This window comes from Schistocerca cancellata, chromosome 1, assembly GCF_023864275.1.
Source record: "Schistocerca cancellata isolate TAMUIC-IGC-003103 chromosome 1, iqSchCanc2.1, whole genome shotgun sequence".
Classification (NCBI taxonomy): domain Eukaryota; kingdom Metazoa; phylum Arthropoda; class Insecta; order Orthoptera; family Acrididae; genus Schistocerca; species Schistocerca cancellata.
Window position 1 is genome coordinate 904,416,370 of NC_064626.1, and position 20,913 is coordinate 904,437,282.

Consider the following 20,913-nt stretch of genomic DNA (forward strand, 5'->3'; position numbering starts at 1 on the left):
TTGGCTTCACATGGGAAATAAAGTGTTCCAAGTATTTCTGAAAAATACTGCCACTGGACCAGCCATTTGGATGTGCACAACCTATAGATCCAGGTGGTGCACCCTTCAACATATGTTTCTTAAAGTTAACCTTTGGAAATATGAACATGAGTGGCAAATTGTTGCCTAATGCATTAATGCATGAAATCATTGTAACATTACTGCCACACTCAGCCGATGTCATAGATCCAACCTGCTCGCATCCTTTAGCTGCTAATATTTTTCCTGGCACATGCGCAATGGAGTCGCTACTCTCACCAACCTTAAATATTCTTTCTGGTGTTAATGTTACTTTGTCCATTACTGGTTGTAAATTCTTGAAGAATGCTGCAGTGTCATTCCTAGGCTCATTGCTTCAAGCTTTCTGTTTTTGTCCCCAAAATGGAGGCATCCTTTTATTCTATGATGTACCAAATTGGAATGCCAATTTTTGTAACTCAATTCAAGACACTCCATAGTGCATTTTGGAGGAAGTCATTAGGTAATCAACCAACTCATTTTCTTATGCAGGATTAAATACCTTTCGGGCTGCACAATTTCTGTAGTACACATATTTAGGATTTTGTAAATATCTCCGTAGAGTGGCTCTTGAAAAACCAGATCTTTTGCTGATTTTTTCACTGATAGCCTAACCTGCAACTGATAGTCCAGCCTTTCAGAACTTCCAGAGATGGTGGCAGTCTTGTGTTATCCACATTGCTCCTTGGCATCTGTCAAAATTAATACTCCGGTTGTAACACATTCTGTTGTCTACCTAAGAGTGCATTGTACCTGGGCCATGATCAAGTTACAATACAACCAACTGGCACAAAATAGTTTCCCTCCCACTTTAATAAATATTTACATAACATAAAATAACAACAGGGCAGGAATATCACAACACAGTTATTATGATATGTCTGTCATAAATACTAACCATTTAAGTTTCCATTTAGTGCCACACATATAGCTATACCAAAATGACGTAAAAACAGAAAAACTTATTTTTAGGTGACAGAATGACGATTACTGTAGGAAACAAACTGTTACTCTTTGCTCCTGTAACAACCTTTGGTATGAAAAAGAATGAAGTCAGAGATTAAAGACCAGAGATATAAGATTGGCTCAAGGTACAAGCCTCTTCCCACATAACAAGCTGCCTTTTGACACACATCATCAACCCTATCTTGCAAGCATTCGATTCGAGGCAGAAATACTTCAGAAGATAATGGACAAGCATAGTGTGGCTAGTTTCTTTAATAGATTTGTTGCAACCAAGTGTTCTGCCAATAAAATACTGTCTTCAGGTCTCCTTCTCCACAAGATTTTCTGTGTTTTGGTTCCAGTTTAACTTGGTTGAAACTTTCATCTCTAAGTATGTATTTAGTTGAAACAACATCCATTATATTTGTGTGATTCATCATGTAAATAAAATTTAACAAAACTTTATTATTTTGTTGTTCATCATGAAAATCCTCACACTTTATACACTTAAGGGTCATCAACCACCACTTTCACACCGTGCAGATTACATAGTTACATTTCCATATATCATCTGAATGATTCTTTTATCAAAATTCTGTGGAACGAAACAGGATTGTATACATGATTGAAAACCTTTCTGAGCCACTGAAATCTTCAGTGATGGGTAATAAAGGTTATTTTTCCCACTAACATTATAGGTGTGGACATCACTGTTCTTTCCAGTTGTGATGGATTATTTTTGACGAAAATTCATTAGCGAATATATTTATTGTGATGGCACAATTGCCGTATTTACTCGAATCTAAGCCGCACCTGAAAAATGAGACTCGAAATCAAGGAAAAAAAATTTTCCGAATCTAAGCCGCACCTGAAGTTTGAGACTCGAAGCAGAGAGAAAAGTTTTAGGCCACACCTCCAACTCGAAACAAAGTTGGTCAATTGTAATATGAGACACAATTTAGGTCGAATAAATGACGATACAGCTACAGTAGTTTGGTTGTCGTAAGCTTAGCAGTTAAGCTTTACCACGTAGGCATTGCTATGCGTCAGGCGCTCCGTCCGTATTTATACGGGTACCCTTCCTTTTTCACGTGCTTCGTCTGGTTTGAATTGATTGCTTATTTTTCTTTCATCTGATAAGTGCCGTTCTCTTTGTTATAGGTGTTTACGCCACTCTAAGCTGAAAATGCATTACTGTACTGTGTCACGCATTGTTCGTCGCATTCTGATAATGAGTGTTTACGGCCTGTCGCCGCTCGCGGCATAGCTTGCTTTTGTGCGCGCTACCGCCGCTTACGATTTAAAAAAAAGAAAAGAGAGGAATCGTCTCATTAGCGAAACAATTGCAAGAGACTGCTATTTGTAGTTACTTACACAGCTGCTTTCTTTGATAATGATCGACAAGAACCAAATAATAGCCTGCGTATGATGCAAGATGTTCTGAACGAGAGTTTAGCGAAAACTTTTCTCCGTTTGAAAATCTTTGCAGACGCCTCTTAAGTAATTATATTCTGCACAGAAATTAGAGTCATCTTAGATTAAAAAATCTAGTCAATTCCCGTGCTTCAATTCTGACTGTATCACTATTAGGCATAAGAATAATACGAATATAAACATGACATGATATGTATATTCTTCCGCGTTTGCTGTTGTCGCACTCTAGTTTCGTAGTTTATTGGGCAGAAAGGATTTAAATGACACAGCAGCAAACACGAAAGAATACATGGCAAAATGTTTATATTCGTATTATTCTTATGGTGAAGAGAATACTGCGTGTGATTCACAATTCATAAAAGTTCCTATTAGCAACCATCCCTTCTCACAGGTAGGAAAAAATTCAGAACGTAGAGTTGGCCATGTTGACAAACATCTCAAACGGTCTTGCCAGTCGGATTTTCGTTGTACATTGAAATGCTGCTACATTTGAAGATGAACAATACGGAATTTATATTTACTTCGTTGGATAATGTATGAAAATGAAGTGGTCGAAACTCTGAGCGGAGAAAAAGGCTCGTCTTCCACCTTTTTTTTTAATTTTTTTACTGACGCAGAGGTTTTGCCGCCAGTATTTATCAGCATGCCTGTGTAGCGCTACATATATTCGACGGTAGAAGGGGTGTCGGTAGAAGTTAGTTGTGGCGGCACCTACCAACATTTTTCAGAACTTCCGCTTACTTTGCACTCGATTCTAAGCCGCAGGCGGTTTTTTTGGTTACAAAAACCGGAAAAAAGGTGCGGCTTAGATTCGAGTAAATACGGTAAAATGCATAGCTCATTGAAGAGGTGCCTTCATGACATCCATTGGTAAATACGACGTATTATTCTTACTGTGCACTTTTGTGCAGTCAATACTTTCTTTCTAGGTGATAAGTTGCAACAGAAAAATTATTCCATAAGACATCATTGAGCGGAAATATGCAGAATATTTCAAGGGGTTCATTAATTTGCCCCCAAGATTAGCAGTTGTACAAAGAGCAGAAGTAGAAAAACTTGACTGTTTCAGTAGCTCAGTCACACGCCTCTTCCAGTTCTCATTTTCATCAGTATGCACACCCAAAAGTTCAGAGCAGTCTCTGCTATTAACTGACTCCTGTTCTTGTGGTACATCAATTTTTGGTGTAGCACAGAACTGAATATATGCATTTTTTTCTTTCAAAATATATATAGTATCCATTTTCTTAGACCCACTTTATAATTCTTTGGAAAATATGATTTACTATCTCTTCTACTGCCTTCTCTCACCTGCACTGTCTGCAAAAAGTATCAATTCTGCTTGTTCAATGCCAAGTGGAAGGTCATTCACATAAATAAGGAATAGGAGTGGACCAAAAGTTGATCCCTGTGGGACTCCTTTTGTAATTTGTCCTCAGTCACTAAAATGTTCTACCCTTTTGACATTGTTAGAATTCTAGAGTGCAATTTTCACTCTGTATTTGAGTGTGCATGGATATGAAACTTCCTGGCAGATAAACTGTATGCCAGACCTATATTCAAACTCGGGACCTTTGCCTTTCGCAGATAAGGGCTCTACCAACATAGCCACCAAAGCACAATTCATGTCCAACCAACCCCCCCCCCCCCCCCCCAGCCTTACTTCTATCAGTGCCTAATCTCACAGTTCTCCTGGAAATCACATAAAGGCTGCACCTGAGCCATGTCTCCTCAGTACTCTTTCTTCCAGGAGTTTTAGTCCTGAAAACTATGATTTAGTTTCGTGCTCTTAAGATAATCTATCAATTTTAAATTGGGTTTATTGATAAACGTTTTGGTTTCAGCAGCTCAACTTACAAAATATTTGTTGAATGTATTTGCTGGTACTGTGATTGTCTTATCAAAATTTCTGATTTCACCTTTAACAGTATTAACTACTGACCAGGCTGTCTTGCACTGGTTTTTACTGTTTTTATGAGATTACAGTTGTGTCTGTTTAGCCAATTGTTCCACTTTCTTACACCGTTTCTTAGTGGTTATTTTTAGGTCCTTAATTTCTTCCAAATTATTTACTTTGCCAAGGCACTTTAACAGCAATGGCTTATTTTTTAAATTCTCCAACTTTCTGGGGTACCACAGTTTACTCTTTCTTGTTTTATGATATTTCTTTGGAACAAGATGAGTTTTTAACATACATATTAAGCAGCTTTGGAATGTTTCATGAACTATTTGGGCATTGGAATCACATCTTTGCATTCTCTTGTTTCTCCAACTGAAATATTTAATTCTATATCTGCTGCTGCATTTAGAATGCGATTGTTAAAAGTACTTGCAACTTGTAAATTATCAGCCACATCATCATCATCATTTAGTTTAATTGTTACAATATCTTGCAGCACTGACTGACTGGCTGACCTGCCTCCCATTTGACAATATCCCACAGCATTTTAATATTATATGCATTTTTATTTCTGTCCCGACTTGCATACTTCTGGATGTTTTAGTAACTTTGTTTAAAATACTATACTACTTTTTGTAGGACGGTATGCAAGTAATATCAGGTCTTGATTTACTCTGGCTTTTATACAAATTTTCCTCTTCCTCTTATGTGAGATTTTAATTCCCTTAGTTATCCATGGCTTGTTTTTTTATGGATCTTTGGATAATTTTTTAGGAAAGATATCTTGTCAGAGTGTTTGACTAAATTATTTTGCAATTTAGTTTGATGTCACTTCATGGTAGATGACAGCATCAGCTGCAAACAATCTAAGAGGACTGCTGAGATTGTCATCTAATTTGTCTGTCTAGATTAAGAACAGCAGAGTGTCTAACACTTCCTTGGAGAACCCCAGACATAATTTGGTTTTTCACTAAAAGGTTTCCCACCAATTACTGCACAGTGTGATCTTTCGAATAAGAAATTAAAAATCCAGTCACAAAACTGCGATGATACCCTATAGGTATGAATATGATTAGAAGCTGCTTGTGAGGAATGGGGTTAAAAGCCTTATGGAAATCTAGAAGTATGGAACTGATGGGAGATCCCAGTCAATAACACTTAAAACTTTGTATGAATAAAGAACCAGATGTGTTTGTTACAATATATTGTTATATTTTAATCCCAAGTGGTTACTCATCAGTAGATCTTGAAAAATACCGATATGCTGCATTGGTGGTCGTTAGGATTAAACCATTGTCTTATATTGTTCTCTACTACATGGTTTTGGCACTGTAGCCATTTCAAATAGTCTACAGTCCATATCAGATATAACATTGCATACAAAGCATTTTTCGACTCAATAAAAAGAGAACTAGCACATTATTGTGTATTGAATGTACATTTTCGCATTACAGTCACATAATTTTAAAAGCAGAGTTTGGTTGGCCTGAAATACAATAAAATAAACATGAATTAAGTAAAGTTGAATGTACAAAATTTACAGAATGGGAGGATACAACACAGTAAAATATTTAGCTACAAAATGTGAGTCATTTCCTTTTGTAAGAAGAGAATTGCTAATGCACTCAGCCTAGTTTTGATCAAGTGCTTATTAAAAATGTGTTGAACCTCCTGAGTGTTTAAGATTCGGTGATAGTCACAGGTATTGCGCAGAGAAATGTCAAAAACTTACACGTTTGTGAATCTGTTATTGCCAGGTTATTTTAAGTTGTGACTTGAAGGAGGTTTGTTGTGTGTCTCATGATTCAGATGTCTTACCATCTGTGAAACTCTTAGTTTATTTTCAGATGTTCGTTCCCTAAAAATGAAAATAATTTTCAGTGCCAAAATGGGATACTGCAGAGATTAAAGTTACAAATAAAAATGTTCCCTTATTTGAGAGGTTATTGCAGGGCCTAATTCTTTTCGTATGTCAGTTCAATTTGAAGAAAGAATTTTGATACTGCTACTTTAGTTGCCTACTCAAGCCTAAGAATCCCAAATTTCAAGACAGTTCACTCACTCCATAATTGGAGCACTGTCCCGCCAAACTTACCCCACAAAAGTTCATAAGCTCTCGTGATTACATATAAGACACTAGGTGCTACACTACAATAAGAGTAAGTTCCTTACTGTTTCATTGAATAGGATAGTTTCCAGTTGTGAATCATGGTGTGCTCAGATATTAAATTCATTTTACAACAATTATATTATACATTATATCAATGCGGTATTACGTAGGGACTCATCTGCAAAACTTTCTATAGGAGAAACCACCACTGACTACCGGCAAATGTTTGTTGTGCTCTGAGTGTCAAATGGTGGCTTCCCTGCAATCATACCTTTATCTATATAAAGTTCAGCATTTAGATACTTAACTAGCATGCCCACCACTGTCTTTGGCAGTGTAATCTGACAAGGGCAACAACATACAGTTAAATGTTTATATCATGGACTACTGGAGACTGTAACAGCAGAAATGCAGGTCTTAAGACAGCAAATCACTGAATAATTAAGTGCTTGACAACAACCAATGGACCGTTGTACCATACAGAACCTTCTTCAAGCTACAGGATACAGAAAACTAGCTTGGTATAGGCACAAGGAAGCTGCCATTAGAAAGGTGTGAGTACGTCGAAAGCCATGTGAAGTTATGCATCTCAGTTCCAACATGGCACTTTTACACTGGATACCCATAAATGGGTCAGAATAAAATGTAATGATTATGCATGTTTTCCCATTCTGTTTCTGACCACCACATCTACATCCAGAACAATTTCTGATGACATCTTAGTCAGAAGACACACAGTATTGTCATATTACTAACGGCAAATGAAGTCTCTATTCTGATCCAACACAACTACTGTCTCTAATTCTACTTATTGGAGTATACTCACCATATGTAACACATTATAAGTTACTCATAAAATGTACTGCAACTTGTTATTGTGAAGTATGGAGTATACAAAACAGTATTTGAACTCTATATGAAGTATTCTTAGATGAGAACCATCTGCATGCAACTGAATGATAGGGTAACATTTGTTTTTCCATACATGTTTCACCACTATTAGGGTATCATCAGTTGTTGCCTATGATGATATTCTTGTACAAGCATTCTTGCTGAAGTGCTGGTGAAGCCACTGTTGTGTTTGTAACACTACGCACCATTTTCAGGACTAAATAAAAACTGCACACACATTCTTCCATCATGTTAACTTATTCATAATGTTTAAACTAAGGAAAAACACATCTGATAAGACTCATCTAGCAAAACAAATATTGCCTTTATTCAGTTTAAAATAAACCATCAATGTTTTGGAGATAATACTGCTGAATATTTAGGAGAATCATTTTAAAGGTTGGTTGAAACCTCTTGTTCATCTAAATAATGTAATATAATTATTGTTCCTTACGTCTCGGAAAAAGCTCTAGTATACACTTCCCCTCTGCATCTTTCCAAGATAAGTAATACAGTAAGCCTTGGTAAAGTAAAATTAAACAATTATTTTGATAGACCGCTGCAATCATTGAATGTGAAATGTTCTTTATCTTCCTTGTAAAATGTTTTTGGGGGCAGTAACAAACAAGATGCAGAAATTTCTTATTCTGATAATTTAGGACACCCCATATCAGTCAAGGGAATAATTGAGTATGTCACAAAATTTGAAGTAGTAAGGACTCCAAGATATATTTTTAATTCAAAATAATGTGACTCCTAGTATATGTCTTGCAATCCTGTATGAACTCAAGATTCATTGAAATTTATAGAACTTCTAAAACTTACTATTTGGTTAAAGAATTACATGATTCTATCAAATAAATAAAAGTAAAATGTTATGACTAAGTAGTTATTATAGCTCTTTTTAACCAGTTCTGACTACAGACACTACACGCCCCCTGGTAAACCTGATAACGGAAAAGTTAATTTGTTGCAATTAGACTATTGTGACAAAAATGCATATTCCTAATATGAACATTCTGATTATCACAGACACAGTTTCTGTACCTCCAATGGCCAGGTATCACAAATTATGTTCTATATTGGGAGGACTGTTAATGGCAATGAAAGTTGAAACATATTTAATATATTGAAAATGTACTTGAACACAACATCTCTACAAACTTAGTGTGTAAAATATTTAATATTATTCACCTGAGTAAATACACAGTTACACAGAGCACTTATTTATTGATACACTATCTAATAAATGACAGGAAACAAACTGTGCCATATTATTGAATTTTCTGGACAATCTCCACAATGAATACACAGGATTCACACAAGCAAGCTAAAAAAATTTATAATACAATAAAATCACATTATATGCATTAATCTTTTTGTACAGTATCAACAGTTTAACTGTTTTGACTGTCCTATTATCTTAAAGAACATTTTCACAGAAAATAATTTTTTTGCTCTCAGAATGTTCACAGCTGATTTCTGAGTCATGCAATAGTATTAATATTATTATTTACAGTTTATGCACAGAACAATAATCTTACAAAAATAATCTCACTAGGAATCTGCTCTGCTGAACAGAGCTGTACAGCTGATTAAAATACAGCCATTTGTCACAAAAATAAAGAGTTCTATTTTTTATGAACAAAACACAGCCTAGATCACATTTTAATTGTACCTATCATTTCAACCAGATTAGGCCATCTTCGGATTTAAAATTCTGGAGGGTGGAAACTACCACTGGTGTCAGCACATCACTTCAATCTACTGCTTACGCATCACATCTGACGAACTCTGTGGGATTCATGCTGAAGACAGTACTATAGCAGATCACCAACATCCTTTTTCATCACTTCCATCACTGCATTCCATGAAACCATTACAGACTCTGCTTTTTGGCAAGCATTCCCCAAGGGGGCACCTATGTCCCCTGCAGAAAGGTTCAGGTTTCTTTGGAGTTCGTTCATTTTGGTTCATGGATTGTGTTATCCATGGCATGTAATTTGATACCTTTGTATAAACTCCAGGACGATTTGCTCTTGCACAGCCGTAGCCATTACTTGTTACACCATACAATGTCCAGTGACCATCTGGTTCCTAAATAGATTGACAATGATAGTATAGAAATATAATTCTTTACATTAATTCCCATTTAATAATGGACAACTGTTTTTAATTTTTTAAATAAGTACCTGACACATCAGCGGACCACCAGAATCACCAAGGCAGGCATCTCTTCCACCTCTATCAAATCCAGCACAAAACATGTTTTCTGTGACTCTGTAAAGTGGGAGAAGCACTGTTCTTTTCCTGCACTCTGCTGTTGTTATTATAGGAAGCTGTACCTCCTGCAGTGTATCAGCTGCAACAAAAAAATAATAATTTTCTAGGATGTGACTAGTCTTAGAGATAACTGTGTGCTTAAAAATGTGAGAAGCTCATTTTTAATTTTGCTGTAATTTTAAGTGTTCCACAATTATCTATAAGAACTAGGCAGTCTAGCTTGATTTTGTATCTACCTATTTTTCCTATGCACTCATTATTGACTAGATCAAGAAGTTAAAACCTTGAGAAATTCCTTTGCACTCTGTCTAAGCAACTCTGATACTATTTCCAATAATTACACTATCCTTTGAGCACTTTAGTCTTTCTGGGGGTCTGTGTACAAAAAGTGTTATAAAACAAAGTGTGATGGCTAAGGGAAACAAGGAGAAGCAATCTTATCTCTTTTGTCTGCATCATCTCTACGTAAAACACTTTGTATTCAAAAATTAAACAAAATCTATGAAAATAAAACATTTCTAACCATCTGAATACACAAAAATATTGATTTATTATTACCACTCATTACCAAATGATAATGAAGATATTTGTCGAGAAGTATGCAGAGATTTTAGGTCATAAGTAAAGTAGGCAACATATACAAAACTGAGCCAATTCAAGTATGGCATTTATACATAAACAGCTGTACAAATCCTGTTTCAAGCTTATTCTTGAGTTCACTACTTCTGAAACACTACACATCACAAACTTTTGACCCAAAGTTTGCTGTGCCTCTGTCACTACCAACCCAATCTATAAAATAATAGTGGGTGGAGTAGTACTGCCATTACCATTATTGACTTTACATTTCAGTATGCTGTGCTGTGTTTGAGCTATCTGTGCTAGAATGAATGAATATGCAGTTCCTGATTTGTGTTCACCCACCATTACTGATGGTGGGTGATCTCTGTTGAATGCAACTTTGTTCTCTCTCTCTCTCTCTCTCTCTCTCTCTCTCTCTCTCTCTCTCTCTCCCCCCTCCCTCCCCTCCTGCCCCAAACAAACAGAGGGAGGGGGGAGGGGGTGGGGAGGGGGTGGGGAGGGGGAAGGGAGACAGAGAGAGAGAGAGAGAGAGAGAGAGAGAGAGAGAGAGAGAGAGAGAGAGAGAGAGAAAACAAAGTTGCATTCAATAGAGATCACAAAAGCATAAGCCCAATTTATTCATGTAGAAGAAGAAGAAAAGGAAGAAGAAGGAGAAGACATATTTTTCATTTATTTTGTTTGTGATATACTTACGGAATATTCGACCATCTTCAAACAATTGCCCCCACCCTATGACTGTGCACAGTCGACCATCTTTGAGAACTGAGTCGTGTTTGGGTAAGCATATAGGTCGCACATAATCACTGAATGCTACAGGACCCTGCATACGCAGCAGTGTTATGTCATTGATAAAGCCATTGTCAATGTAATTTGGATGCAGTAATATATCTGTTATTGGCATTTGCTGTTCATATGGTGATGGAAAACTTGTTCCTCTTCTCAAAGCACCAAGTCGAGCAACCCAGAAGTCGTCAAGTGCACTGCATGACAAGAAAACAATAATATTATACAATAAGCTTACAAAACATCTATATCCACATGTGACAATAAGTTTCTTTTTTTCCCTTAATATGAGGAAGGTATTACTAAAATGCAGCACAGAAAGGAAAACATTATACAAGGCATGGAATCACAGTACTGTTTGTGACAAGATAATTACTTCCATGAACCCAATTTTGTTTTTGTCAAGCTGTGCCACTGCACTACCAATATTCTGGTTATACAGTTCTCATGTTCATTGCCATGTACAGATGAACATCTACTGTGTAGATTGCCAGGAATCAATAGGTTGCCTCTGGCTTGCGAGTGGACTGATTTTTGGCCGGAGGGGTTGCAGGTATGGTACTGAGTCTCTGGTGGCAGCATCCGCACTCTCGCTCTCTTGGAGTTGAACTGGTAAGCAGGAAGGAAGTAGCATGGTAAGCAAGTGGCCAGGTGTGTCCAGCCTCTGATATGTGGCTTTTGTCATTTGGGCTGTTCCAGAGAGTCCTGAATTTGTCACTGGGCTGGGCCACCAGATACATGGCGCATTTCTTGGCAGAAGTTGGAAAATAATGAGTTACATGACCAGAACAATGCGACCATATGGAGTCAGTAGACAACAGGTGGATCACTGTAGGCCAAGGGCACATTTTGCTGTTGCCTTCCAGCTCCAGGGATGATAGCCAAAACTTGCAGCCAGAAGAAGCCTTCCCAATAGCCTTCATTTAAAAGACTAGGTGAGCAGCTTATGGGATGTTACTCAAGTTCTCATGTGACATACTTCCTAGTGTGGTTTTCATTTCACACAATCCTCTTTGTGCGTCTCCACCGCTGTGTGTAAGTGAGAGCTTGCTAGTGTATGGGGTTTGGGAAGTGAGCCTTTTTTATGGCAAGCTATTATTATTGTGACTGAAACTTATCACATTTGGCTAAGCTCAGTATCTGATGGGGAAAATTTTCCTGGTGGGTTTATTGGTTATTCATTTACTGTTTTCCCAGTGTTTGCTATTGGATGGCTTCACACATAGCATTGAAATTGAATTGTTTCCTTCTTAACACTCGTGTGGGAGTTGTTTACTGATTGTAAATAACCTTTTCTTTGCTTCATACGGGGGGAGCTTTCTGTTGCTCAAGGACCAGAAACTGCACTTTCTGTCATATGTTTTGGGTACTCTCATGGTTGTTGAATTCTTGCTCAAGAGTGGGAGTGTTGACTGAAGTGTGGAATTTATTTAGTATAAATACTGGATTTTCTTTCCGAGATGTCAGGAGAAAAATAAATTGCTTGACTTAGCTTGTGGGTCACTGAGATCAGCATTTTGCTGCAGTGTGGTTATATGTATCTGATCTTTGTTTCAAAATTTGTACTTTGTGTGTTTTAGAAGCAGCTAATTTGGACATCTTGACCAGACTATTGTGAGGCGTGCTGGTCACCAGTGACTTCAGGGCCAGTCTTGCTTCCACACCTCAGCTCCATAGCTGATTGGAGGCTTTAGTACCTGATTTTGAGAAAACTGTTATGCTTTGTTAATGTGTTTTGGTGTTCATTGTTTAATTCAGTGTGTTTAAAGTACTTCTTGTTCTGCTGAAACCTGACCGATTGTACTGCTGTTAGAAAGCCAATATGAAATTATAAATTTTAATTTTGCTGCAGTTTTCCAATTTAATATTTCATAGTTGATTTAAACCTAATCTCTGTTCAGTTTAAAATTTAACTGGTCAAACTTAAACAAGAAATTTGCATTTTGGTATTTAAATATTCACCATTCAGTTTGAAGTTTGTCTTTTCCTTTAATCTTAAAGAAAATTACTATGTTGCCTTTTGTCTGCATTTGTTTTAAAGTTGGCATTTATTATTAATAAATGTTGTTCAAACTGGTAGTCCATTGTGAATGAAGTTCAATCTCCCACTCATCCAACCCTTCCACATTCTATCCTAAAAGTGCACAGGCACCATGTCTGCTACATAGGTAAGCAAAGCTGCCTAATAGTGTACTGAAATCAATAAGGTGGCAAAATGTATGTAGACATTCAGAATATGGAACATTCAACCAACTAAGTTTTCTGTCATTTAAAATTACCGGTAGTTTTGACACCTTAGCAACAAAATATAAGTGTTAGTTTTTGGACAAAGCAAGTACCAGCCAGGTGTGGACCAGATTGACAATTGTGCACAATGCCATGATACTATGAGGTATGTCAATACTGGTTTATTGCAGGAAGAAAAAAAAAAAAAAAAAACACACACATTCATTCTGACTTAGCACTGAAAAGAACACAACACTTACAAATAAATAGAATGTGATAATTTAAGCACTCAAGCAGAAGTATTCTAATACTCCCTCCTCTTTCCTTTCTTCATACCACACCTGCCCCACCTTGCACTATTCTTCTGGAGAAAAATTTAAAATTATGAAGGGCAATATATATGGTTATAATAGAAGGAAACATTCCACGAAGGAAAAATATACCTAAAAACAAAGATGATGTGACTTACCAAATGAAAGTGCTGGCAGGTCGACAGACACACAAACGAACACAAACATACACACAAAATTCAAGCTTTCGCAACAAACTGTTGCCTCATCAGGAAAGAGGGAAGGAGAGGGAAAGACGAAAGGATGTGGGTTTTAAGGGAGAGGGTAAGGAGTCATTCCAGTCCCGGGAGCGGAAAGACTTACCTTAGGGGGAAAAAAGGACGGGTATACACTCGCACACACACACATATCTATCCACACATATGGGTGTCTGTATATGTGTGGATGGATATGTGTGTGTGTGTGTGCGCGCGAGTGTATACCCGTCCTTTTTTCCCCCTAAGGTAAGTCTTTCCGCTCCCGGGACTGGAATGACTCCTTACCCTCTCCCTTAAAACCCACATCCTTTCGTCTTTCCCTCTCCTTCCCTCTTTCCTGATGAGGCAACAGTTTGTTGCGAAAGCTTGAATTTTGTGTGTATGTTTGTGTGTCTGTCGACCTGTCAGCACTTTCATTTGGTAAGTCACATCATCTTTGTTTTTAGGTATATTTTTCCTTCGTGGAATGTTTCCTTCTATTATATATATATATATATATATCAGTAAGTTGCACCTGTCCATATAATGTGTATCAATAAGTATCGTACATGTGAATCAGTAATGTTGAGAGTTATTACATCATGACCATTGTGTTCGTTACCCAAACCCTACATTAGTGACCTTGAGCTTTTCGACAACCCTGACACGACATTCTTGTGTGACACATTGCCCCACCTCGTGAGAATCCAGCACCTTGCTGACATAAACCCTACACACACCGATGGTCAGCCAAATACAGTCAATGATAGCAAGTGTTATGCGTGTTTATCTAAAGACTTTTCACCACTACAAGATAGAAAGTGCAATACTTCTGTGTTTAATACCCGCACAACAATACAACTATTGTCACATCAGCGCAGACATAAGAACTATGATATTGAACTTCTATCAACCACAGTGCCTTTAACAAACACTGACAATAGTGCTACGAGTGCTTATGTGGACACTGACCTCATCAGACTACATAACGAAGGGACTATGATGATCAGTGGTAATAAACAATGGCGCTACCCTGCCGCCCATGCTGTTCTCGAGTACAATATTCCAATTTATACACATTCAGGTACTACTAATGCTACTTGAAAGTTTCCCTAACAAGAATTATTGAGATGTCAGGCATTGGCAGGCTAATTACAGACAGCAACCACAGTGACAAAACAAACGTCGAATGATCAGTGACAATAAACAAACATGCAGGTCAGTGTATTTGGTGGTCTCAGGGATAGATAATGCCAGTTAACAGTGGTTTTGAACAGAATGGCACATTTCTGCAAACTGCTTTTGCTGTCACAACACGCATGTGATGTCACGGCAGCTGCTCCATGTACCCTGGTACACCTCGGGGGCGACGTCATGGTCTTGCCGGCCGCACCACACCCTATACCCCAACTTGCACTGGGATACGCTGATGCCCGCTGGTAGGGATGCACGACATGACCATTTTACCATGACCACACATCAACAGCTACCAGGATGTCACAAAAGATGCATCAACAGCAATATGACCACAAAATAGATATCAGAATTACAACCTGACTCACCTGCACTGACAATGAAGGGTATCAAGTTTGAGCCAGACACCACTGCCACACCTACAGTGAACCCAATACCATGTGCGATGATGACCTACCACAAATTTAACCAGCCTATGATGATAACACGACATGCCGCCAATCCTATGGGCACACCACATGGACCTCCAACATTGCGATGGCCTCCAACCAACCACGACTTCACCCCACCTACTGCGATGCGTGTTAGGACCGAGGGGTGCAATGCTGTTAACACGGACTTACTTGCTACACCACTTGCGCTGTGTGCTACGTCTCGTTACACTGATGCCACCACAGCAAGCGTGATGCCACAGTTGGCACAGTGGACACATGGACAAACACCACCAGAAAACTCTGATATCCAACAGAAATATATTTCTCCATAGTTTACTGATGCCTCTCTCTGTCACATTGGGGAGAGCATAGAGATATAAGCCATGCTGCGACACTAGCCACTCCAAGGACATGATGTCATAGCCCGGCCGGCCATGCCACACACTGGATCGCAGCTCCAACTGGAATATCACACCACACCATGCCAACAGGTACAACAAACAGTGACCATACCTCATTAGGCCACCACAGCCGAGTAATGTCATGCAACTATTGCACCGCAACAACACAGTGGGACCAACACAAAATTACCACTACAGCAACCACCCAGCATCTGACAAACTCCACCTGCTGCCCATACACACAGACTAACCAGAAGTGTCGTTTGCTTTATACGAATGTATGATGAGGACAGCAGGGATCGAGGATGACCAGAGCAAGCTGGTTAATACTTCTCAGCCATCTTGGCGAACAAGTAGATCTTGTCAGCAATCTACTGCTAAATACTCTGACCACGCACAAGTATGAGATGGTGAAGTCAGTAATATTACAATGATTATCACAGATGCTGGAGCAAGAACTGCACATTGCCATAAATGAGACGATGCTGGTGAATGACACACCATTGGTCTTATAACACAAACTGCACCTGAAAATTGATAACAACCTACTACGAGACTGGGCCCTATGGTCATTATGGTTACTCAAGCTCCCAGAGCAAATACAGACAGCATTTCTAGTACATGCGAACACACCACTGGAAATGGGCCTATAACTGGCTGATAGGATGCTGCTGTTTTCAAGCCACCAGACACTGATCAGTGCCGGGACACATACCTACGACTGCCATGACAGCAATGGATCAATGGATATGGTGTACAACAGACAAGAAAGGCAGCAGTGGCAGCAGACAATGCAAAACACTGCGTGCAGACCCCAGGCAACCCCCCCCCCCCCCCCCCCCCTTGCAGGCCACGACCACTGCTGCGCCACAACACAACAACCACTGTGCAGAGACCCAGCTCCTGCAGGAAATAAACAAACAAGGGAGATGTCTGATGCCTAGACCACCACAAAACGGCTCGGCCAAAACAATGCAACAAGTGGTTTCTACTGGTTTCACGCACGTTTTGGCGCTGACGCACACCACTGCCAACAGCCATGCAGCTACCCACACTACACTGGTGGACTGCCTTAGGTGCACAAGCCCACCAATCCTACAATAAGTCACCTTTCTATTGGAGATACCAAAACACACAACACACCATACACATGGGCAGACGGCAAGCGACTGTTTGTTTATGACCGCCAGCTACACCTGTACCTGCTGGTCGATACAGGCATGGACATCAGCATGCTACCCACACATCTCACCACAGGAGGTTACAAGCCCTTAACCATACAGCTCTGAGAGGCAAATGATTCAATAATACTGGTAATGGGGGCAACCTCTGTGATGCTACACCTAGATGACAACATCCATGGGCTTCCTTTGTGACCAAAACAGTGGAACCGGTGCTGGGAGCAGATTTCCTCCACCATTACCACCTCATACAGGATCTCAGCAGAGCTCTGTTGTTACAAGGTGATAAACTACATCTTGTAGGAGGCATCTGCAGTTACAGTCTGCTGTCCACCACAGACCCTCCCTCTCCACTGACAGACATGGAGACCCCAGCGGATCTTGCATTACAATGTGCAACACTGTGTGACGAACTCCATGAAAAGATCACAGCCTACATGAACTTCTGTAAAGAGAACAACAAAACGTGTACAGAGAACGTGCAGCTACACATCTGCTATCACGAACTGGACAGCCAGCAACAACCAATCTGGTAGCAACTACAGATGGCCCGGCGCACCCGAGAGCAACAGGTTAACTGTACTACCACTAGCATGGAGACACAAGTTAGTACAGTGCTTATTGTAGTTGGTTACGCAGCTCTTACGAGCAGGTTGAACAGAGGCAGTGTCTACACTCTCTCAAGCAGGTCGAACAGTGACTGTTTCAGCTCTCGCAAGCAGGTTACCCACCAACAAGGCTACCACCCGTGTGGAGAGATCAGACAACAAGATTCCCCCACCTGGACCACCCCTACCAAACAAAACAGTTAGCATAGTTACGGGCGGCACCATCCACAGAATTAATACAACTCTGGGACCGCCGGTACTTCTCCATTTTTTCTCAAGGAAACTGACAGACTCTCAAAGGAAGTGGTTGACCTTTGACCGCGAACTACTGGCCATGTACGAAGCAGTGCACTACTTGCATGATGGTATTAAAGGAAGACCACTACCTATCTATACAGACCATCGACCATTAACTGATGCAGTAAAGAATCCACCCCCAATGCCACACCATGAAGGTTTAGGCACTTGGACCACATCTCACAATTCACAACAGGCATTCGTCACATGTGCAGAGTGGATGATATGATTGCGGACTACCTGTTCCGCATAGCAGCCATGACCACTCAACTGGATTTCGATAACCTTGCAGAAGCACAGGCAACAGACGCGGACCTGGAACGATTATTGTCAGGTGGCAACATTGGATTACAACTACGACAAGGCCCAGTGCCTGGAACCAACAAACTAGTTTGGTGCAACATGTCAACGGGGAGGCAAAGACCTTTCATCCCTGCCAACTATCACCGAACAATATTCAACTTTCTGCATAACTTAGCTCACCCTGGAGTGTGCCCCATTACGAAACTACTTTTGGAGTGTTATGTGTGGCCGAATATGAAGAGGGATTAAGCCACATGGACATGAGCATGCATTCCTTGCCAGAGAGCGAAGACAGGACAACACAACCTATCACTGTTAGGGAGCTTCCCTGTCCTGAAGGGCTGTTTTTGCCATGCACATATAGATTTAGTGGGGCAACTACCTCAATCTGATTTCATTACAAATCAGTCGTCAACTGAACGACCAGTGCATGGAGGCTGTGCCACTCAGGGACATATCAACAGAGACAGTAGTGAGATCATTCATTGACCTACGGACAGCAAGATTTGGCTGCCCTGAGTCATTAACAACAGATCAGGGCAAACAATTCAAATCGACCTGGTTTACGGAACTGTGCCACCTCTGCGGCTGCCACCAATTCCATACCACAGCCTACCATCCTCAGTCAAATGGGGAACAGTGGCACCACACGCTGAAAACAACACTGGTGTGCCACAATAACAAATGGTCATAGGCTCTACCCTGGGTGCAGCTGGGTATCAGAATGGCCCACAATGAGGACCTCAATATCTTGCTAGTGGAGATTCTCTACAGCAAAGCTATTAGCCTCCCTGTGGAATTTGTCACCCAGACAATGGACAAAAGCAATGAGGACCTCCCAGACCTCTTACGACAGGTTAGAGAATGGATACGCAGCATCAGAGTCCCACCACCGTTGCACCACACAACACCCACTGTATTTGTGCATAAAAACCTACAGACTTGCATTCACATAATGCCATGCACAGATGCCACCCAGCGTACAGTGGACCATATGAAGTACTAAGATGGGGACCCAACATATTTGAAATCACGCTAGCCGGCAAACCCACTACTGTGTCCGTCAATAGACTGAAGCCTGCATGGACTTTGGCAGAGATGTCGGGGAACAATACTGCCCCTTTGACGTCATGCCACAACACAGCCCCTTTTTCCGTCACAGTCAATGTCAAGCACTACCTTCCAGAAGGTATCACAGTGTCTCTACATGGCACGACGATCGTGGTGTCTGCCACATACGAAAACTGACAGGTTGGCAACAGCATGGTGTTGCAATCGTCGTACTACTCCACACTGATACCACAGTCAGTCAATATAGCTGCACTGTTATCTACGCTATCCATGGACGACATCCTACATGTGTCAGCCTCAGACCCAGACACAGGATCAGCCTACACCCCCACCACAGGATCAAATACAACCACTGGCAGAAGACCTAATGATGGCACCTCCAGTACCACCTACTCAGTCAGCACCAACATCATGAACATGCAGCAGACCGCTGTGCCACCGAAGACATCTAGATGAGTACTAACTAGACAGCATCTCCCGAGATGACCTACACCACACCGCAACACAACTTCAGCACCGTGCCAGGGTGTCCCGTGGAGACATAAGCTCTATAGGCTTATATCAGCAAGAATATTGCTGCAAAAACAGTATCTCTGGACCTGGGGCAGTGTATTCTAAGATGCTGAGTGTTTAATTTGTACCTGTCGGTAAAATGTGTATAAATAAATATTGTGTACGTGAATCAGTGATGGTGACAGTTATTGCACATCATGAACATTGTGTTCATAATCCAAATCCTACAAAATTATATAATTATGTTTTGTTTGTTTGGAGGATTACATCTGCAGTTTTGAAACACACTGAATAACCCTAACCACAGCACTATAGCAAGATGCTAAAGAGCCAAAACAAAATGGCTCAGCTGATTGATAAATGGTGTATTGTGTGGCAATTCATTTTTTGCATTCAAGATATAATCCATGGCAAGTTTGTAAAAATGTACAGCAACAATGTCACATCATCTGACACAGAGGTTAAGTGGTGCAAACACTTCCAGTGTGACCATAAATCTGAATGATGATTAATGAAATGAAAGCTTCACTCTCTCTAAAGAACTGGGAATCGCAAGAAATTGGAGACCCTGTTACTTTAAGACCAGCATATGAAAAAAGCAACAGTAAAAAAGTTAAAATCAGTCATGGATCAGTTTTCAACATCTACAGTGATAAAGGTCACTGTCTGCAAGAGTCCACGATTCCTCACAATCATTCCAATAGCCTGCTGAACTGAGGCAGCAGCAAAAATGATGCAGCATCTCGGGGCAATACAGATGACTTCTTTAGACACCTTGATTTGATTTTATGTAAGAGACAAAACAACAGCCATCTTAACCCCCTGTTGCCCACACATAACCTTAGTTTATTGTGTGGTTTCTCTCCCTGTCATTCTAACAAAGGCAGTCAGTACCCTTTAAGACTAGTAGGAGACCCTTTACTAGGTCTTTTTTAGACAGAATCTCTTCATGAATTAATGACCCCAATATTTTGTGCCTTTTGGCCTCCAGTTGTTTGCACTGGAAGATTAAATGTGGTGCACTTTTATCCCCCACAACTTCTTCTTTAGCCTCCTAATCATCATGAACAATTGCTAGTCATCAAAAACTTAAACATGGCTGAGAAACAGCAACTGTATAAATCTGAAGAGATTTAAAAATCAGCCAGACAGTTGCAAAACAAACATTTACGAGCCC

General features: G+C 40.0%; 1 protein-coding gene across 2 annotated transcripts in view; it reads right to left on the reverse strand.

Moving 5' to 3' along the window:
- Window positions 1–7,687: 7,687 nt before the first annotated feature.
- LOC126190939 (serine protease nudel-like) overlaps window positions 7,688–20,913 on the reverse strand; it is a 65,166-nt gene continuing 51,940 nt past the window's right edge. For both annotated transcript variants that reach the window (XM_049931593.1, XM_049931585.1), the window contains exons 8-10: window positions 10,893–11,179; window positions 9,527–9,696; window positions 7,688–9,431 (exon numbers count right to left, since the gene is read on the reverse strand). In XM_049931593.1, coding sequence (XP_049787550.1) covers window positions 9,165–9,431; window positions 9,527–9,696; window positions 10,893–11,179 — 724 coding nt within the window. In that variant the 3' untranslated portion in view covers window positions 7,688–9,164. The remainder of the gene's footprint in view (window positions 9,432–9,526; window positions 9,697–10,892; window positions 11,180–20,913) is intronic.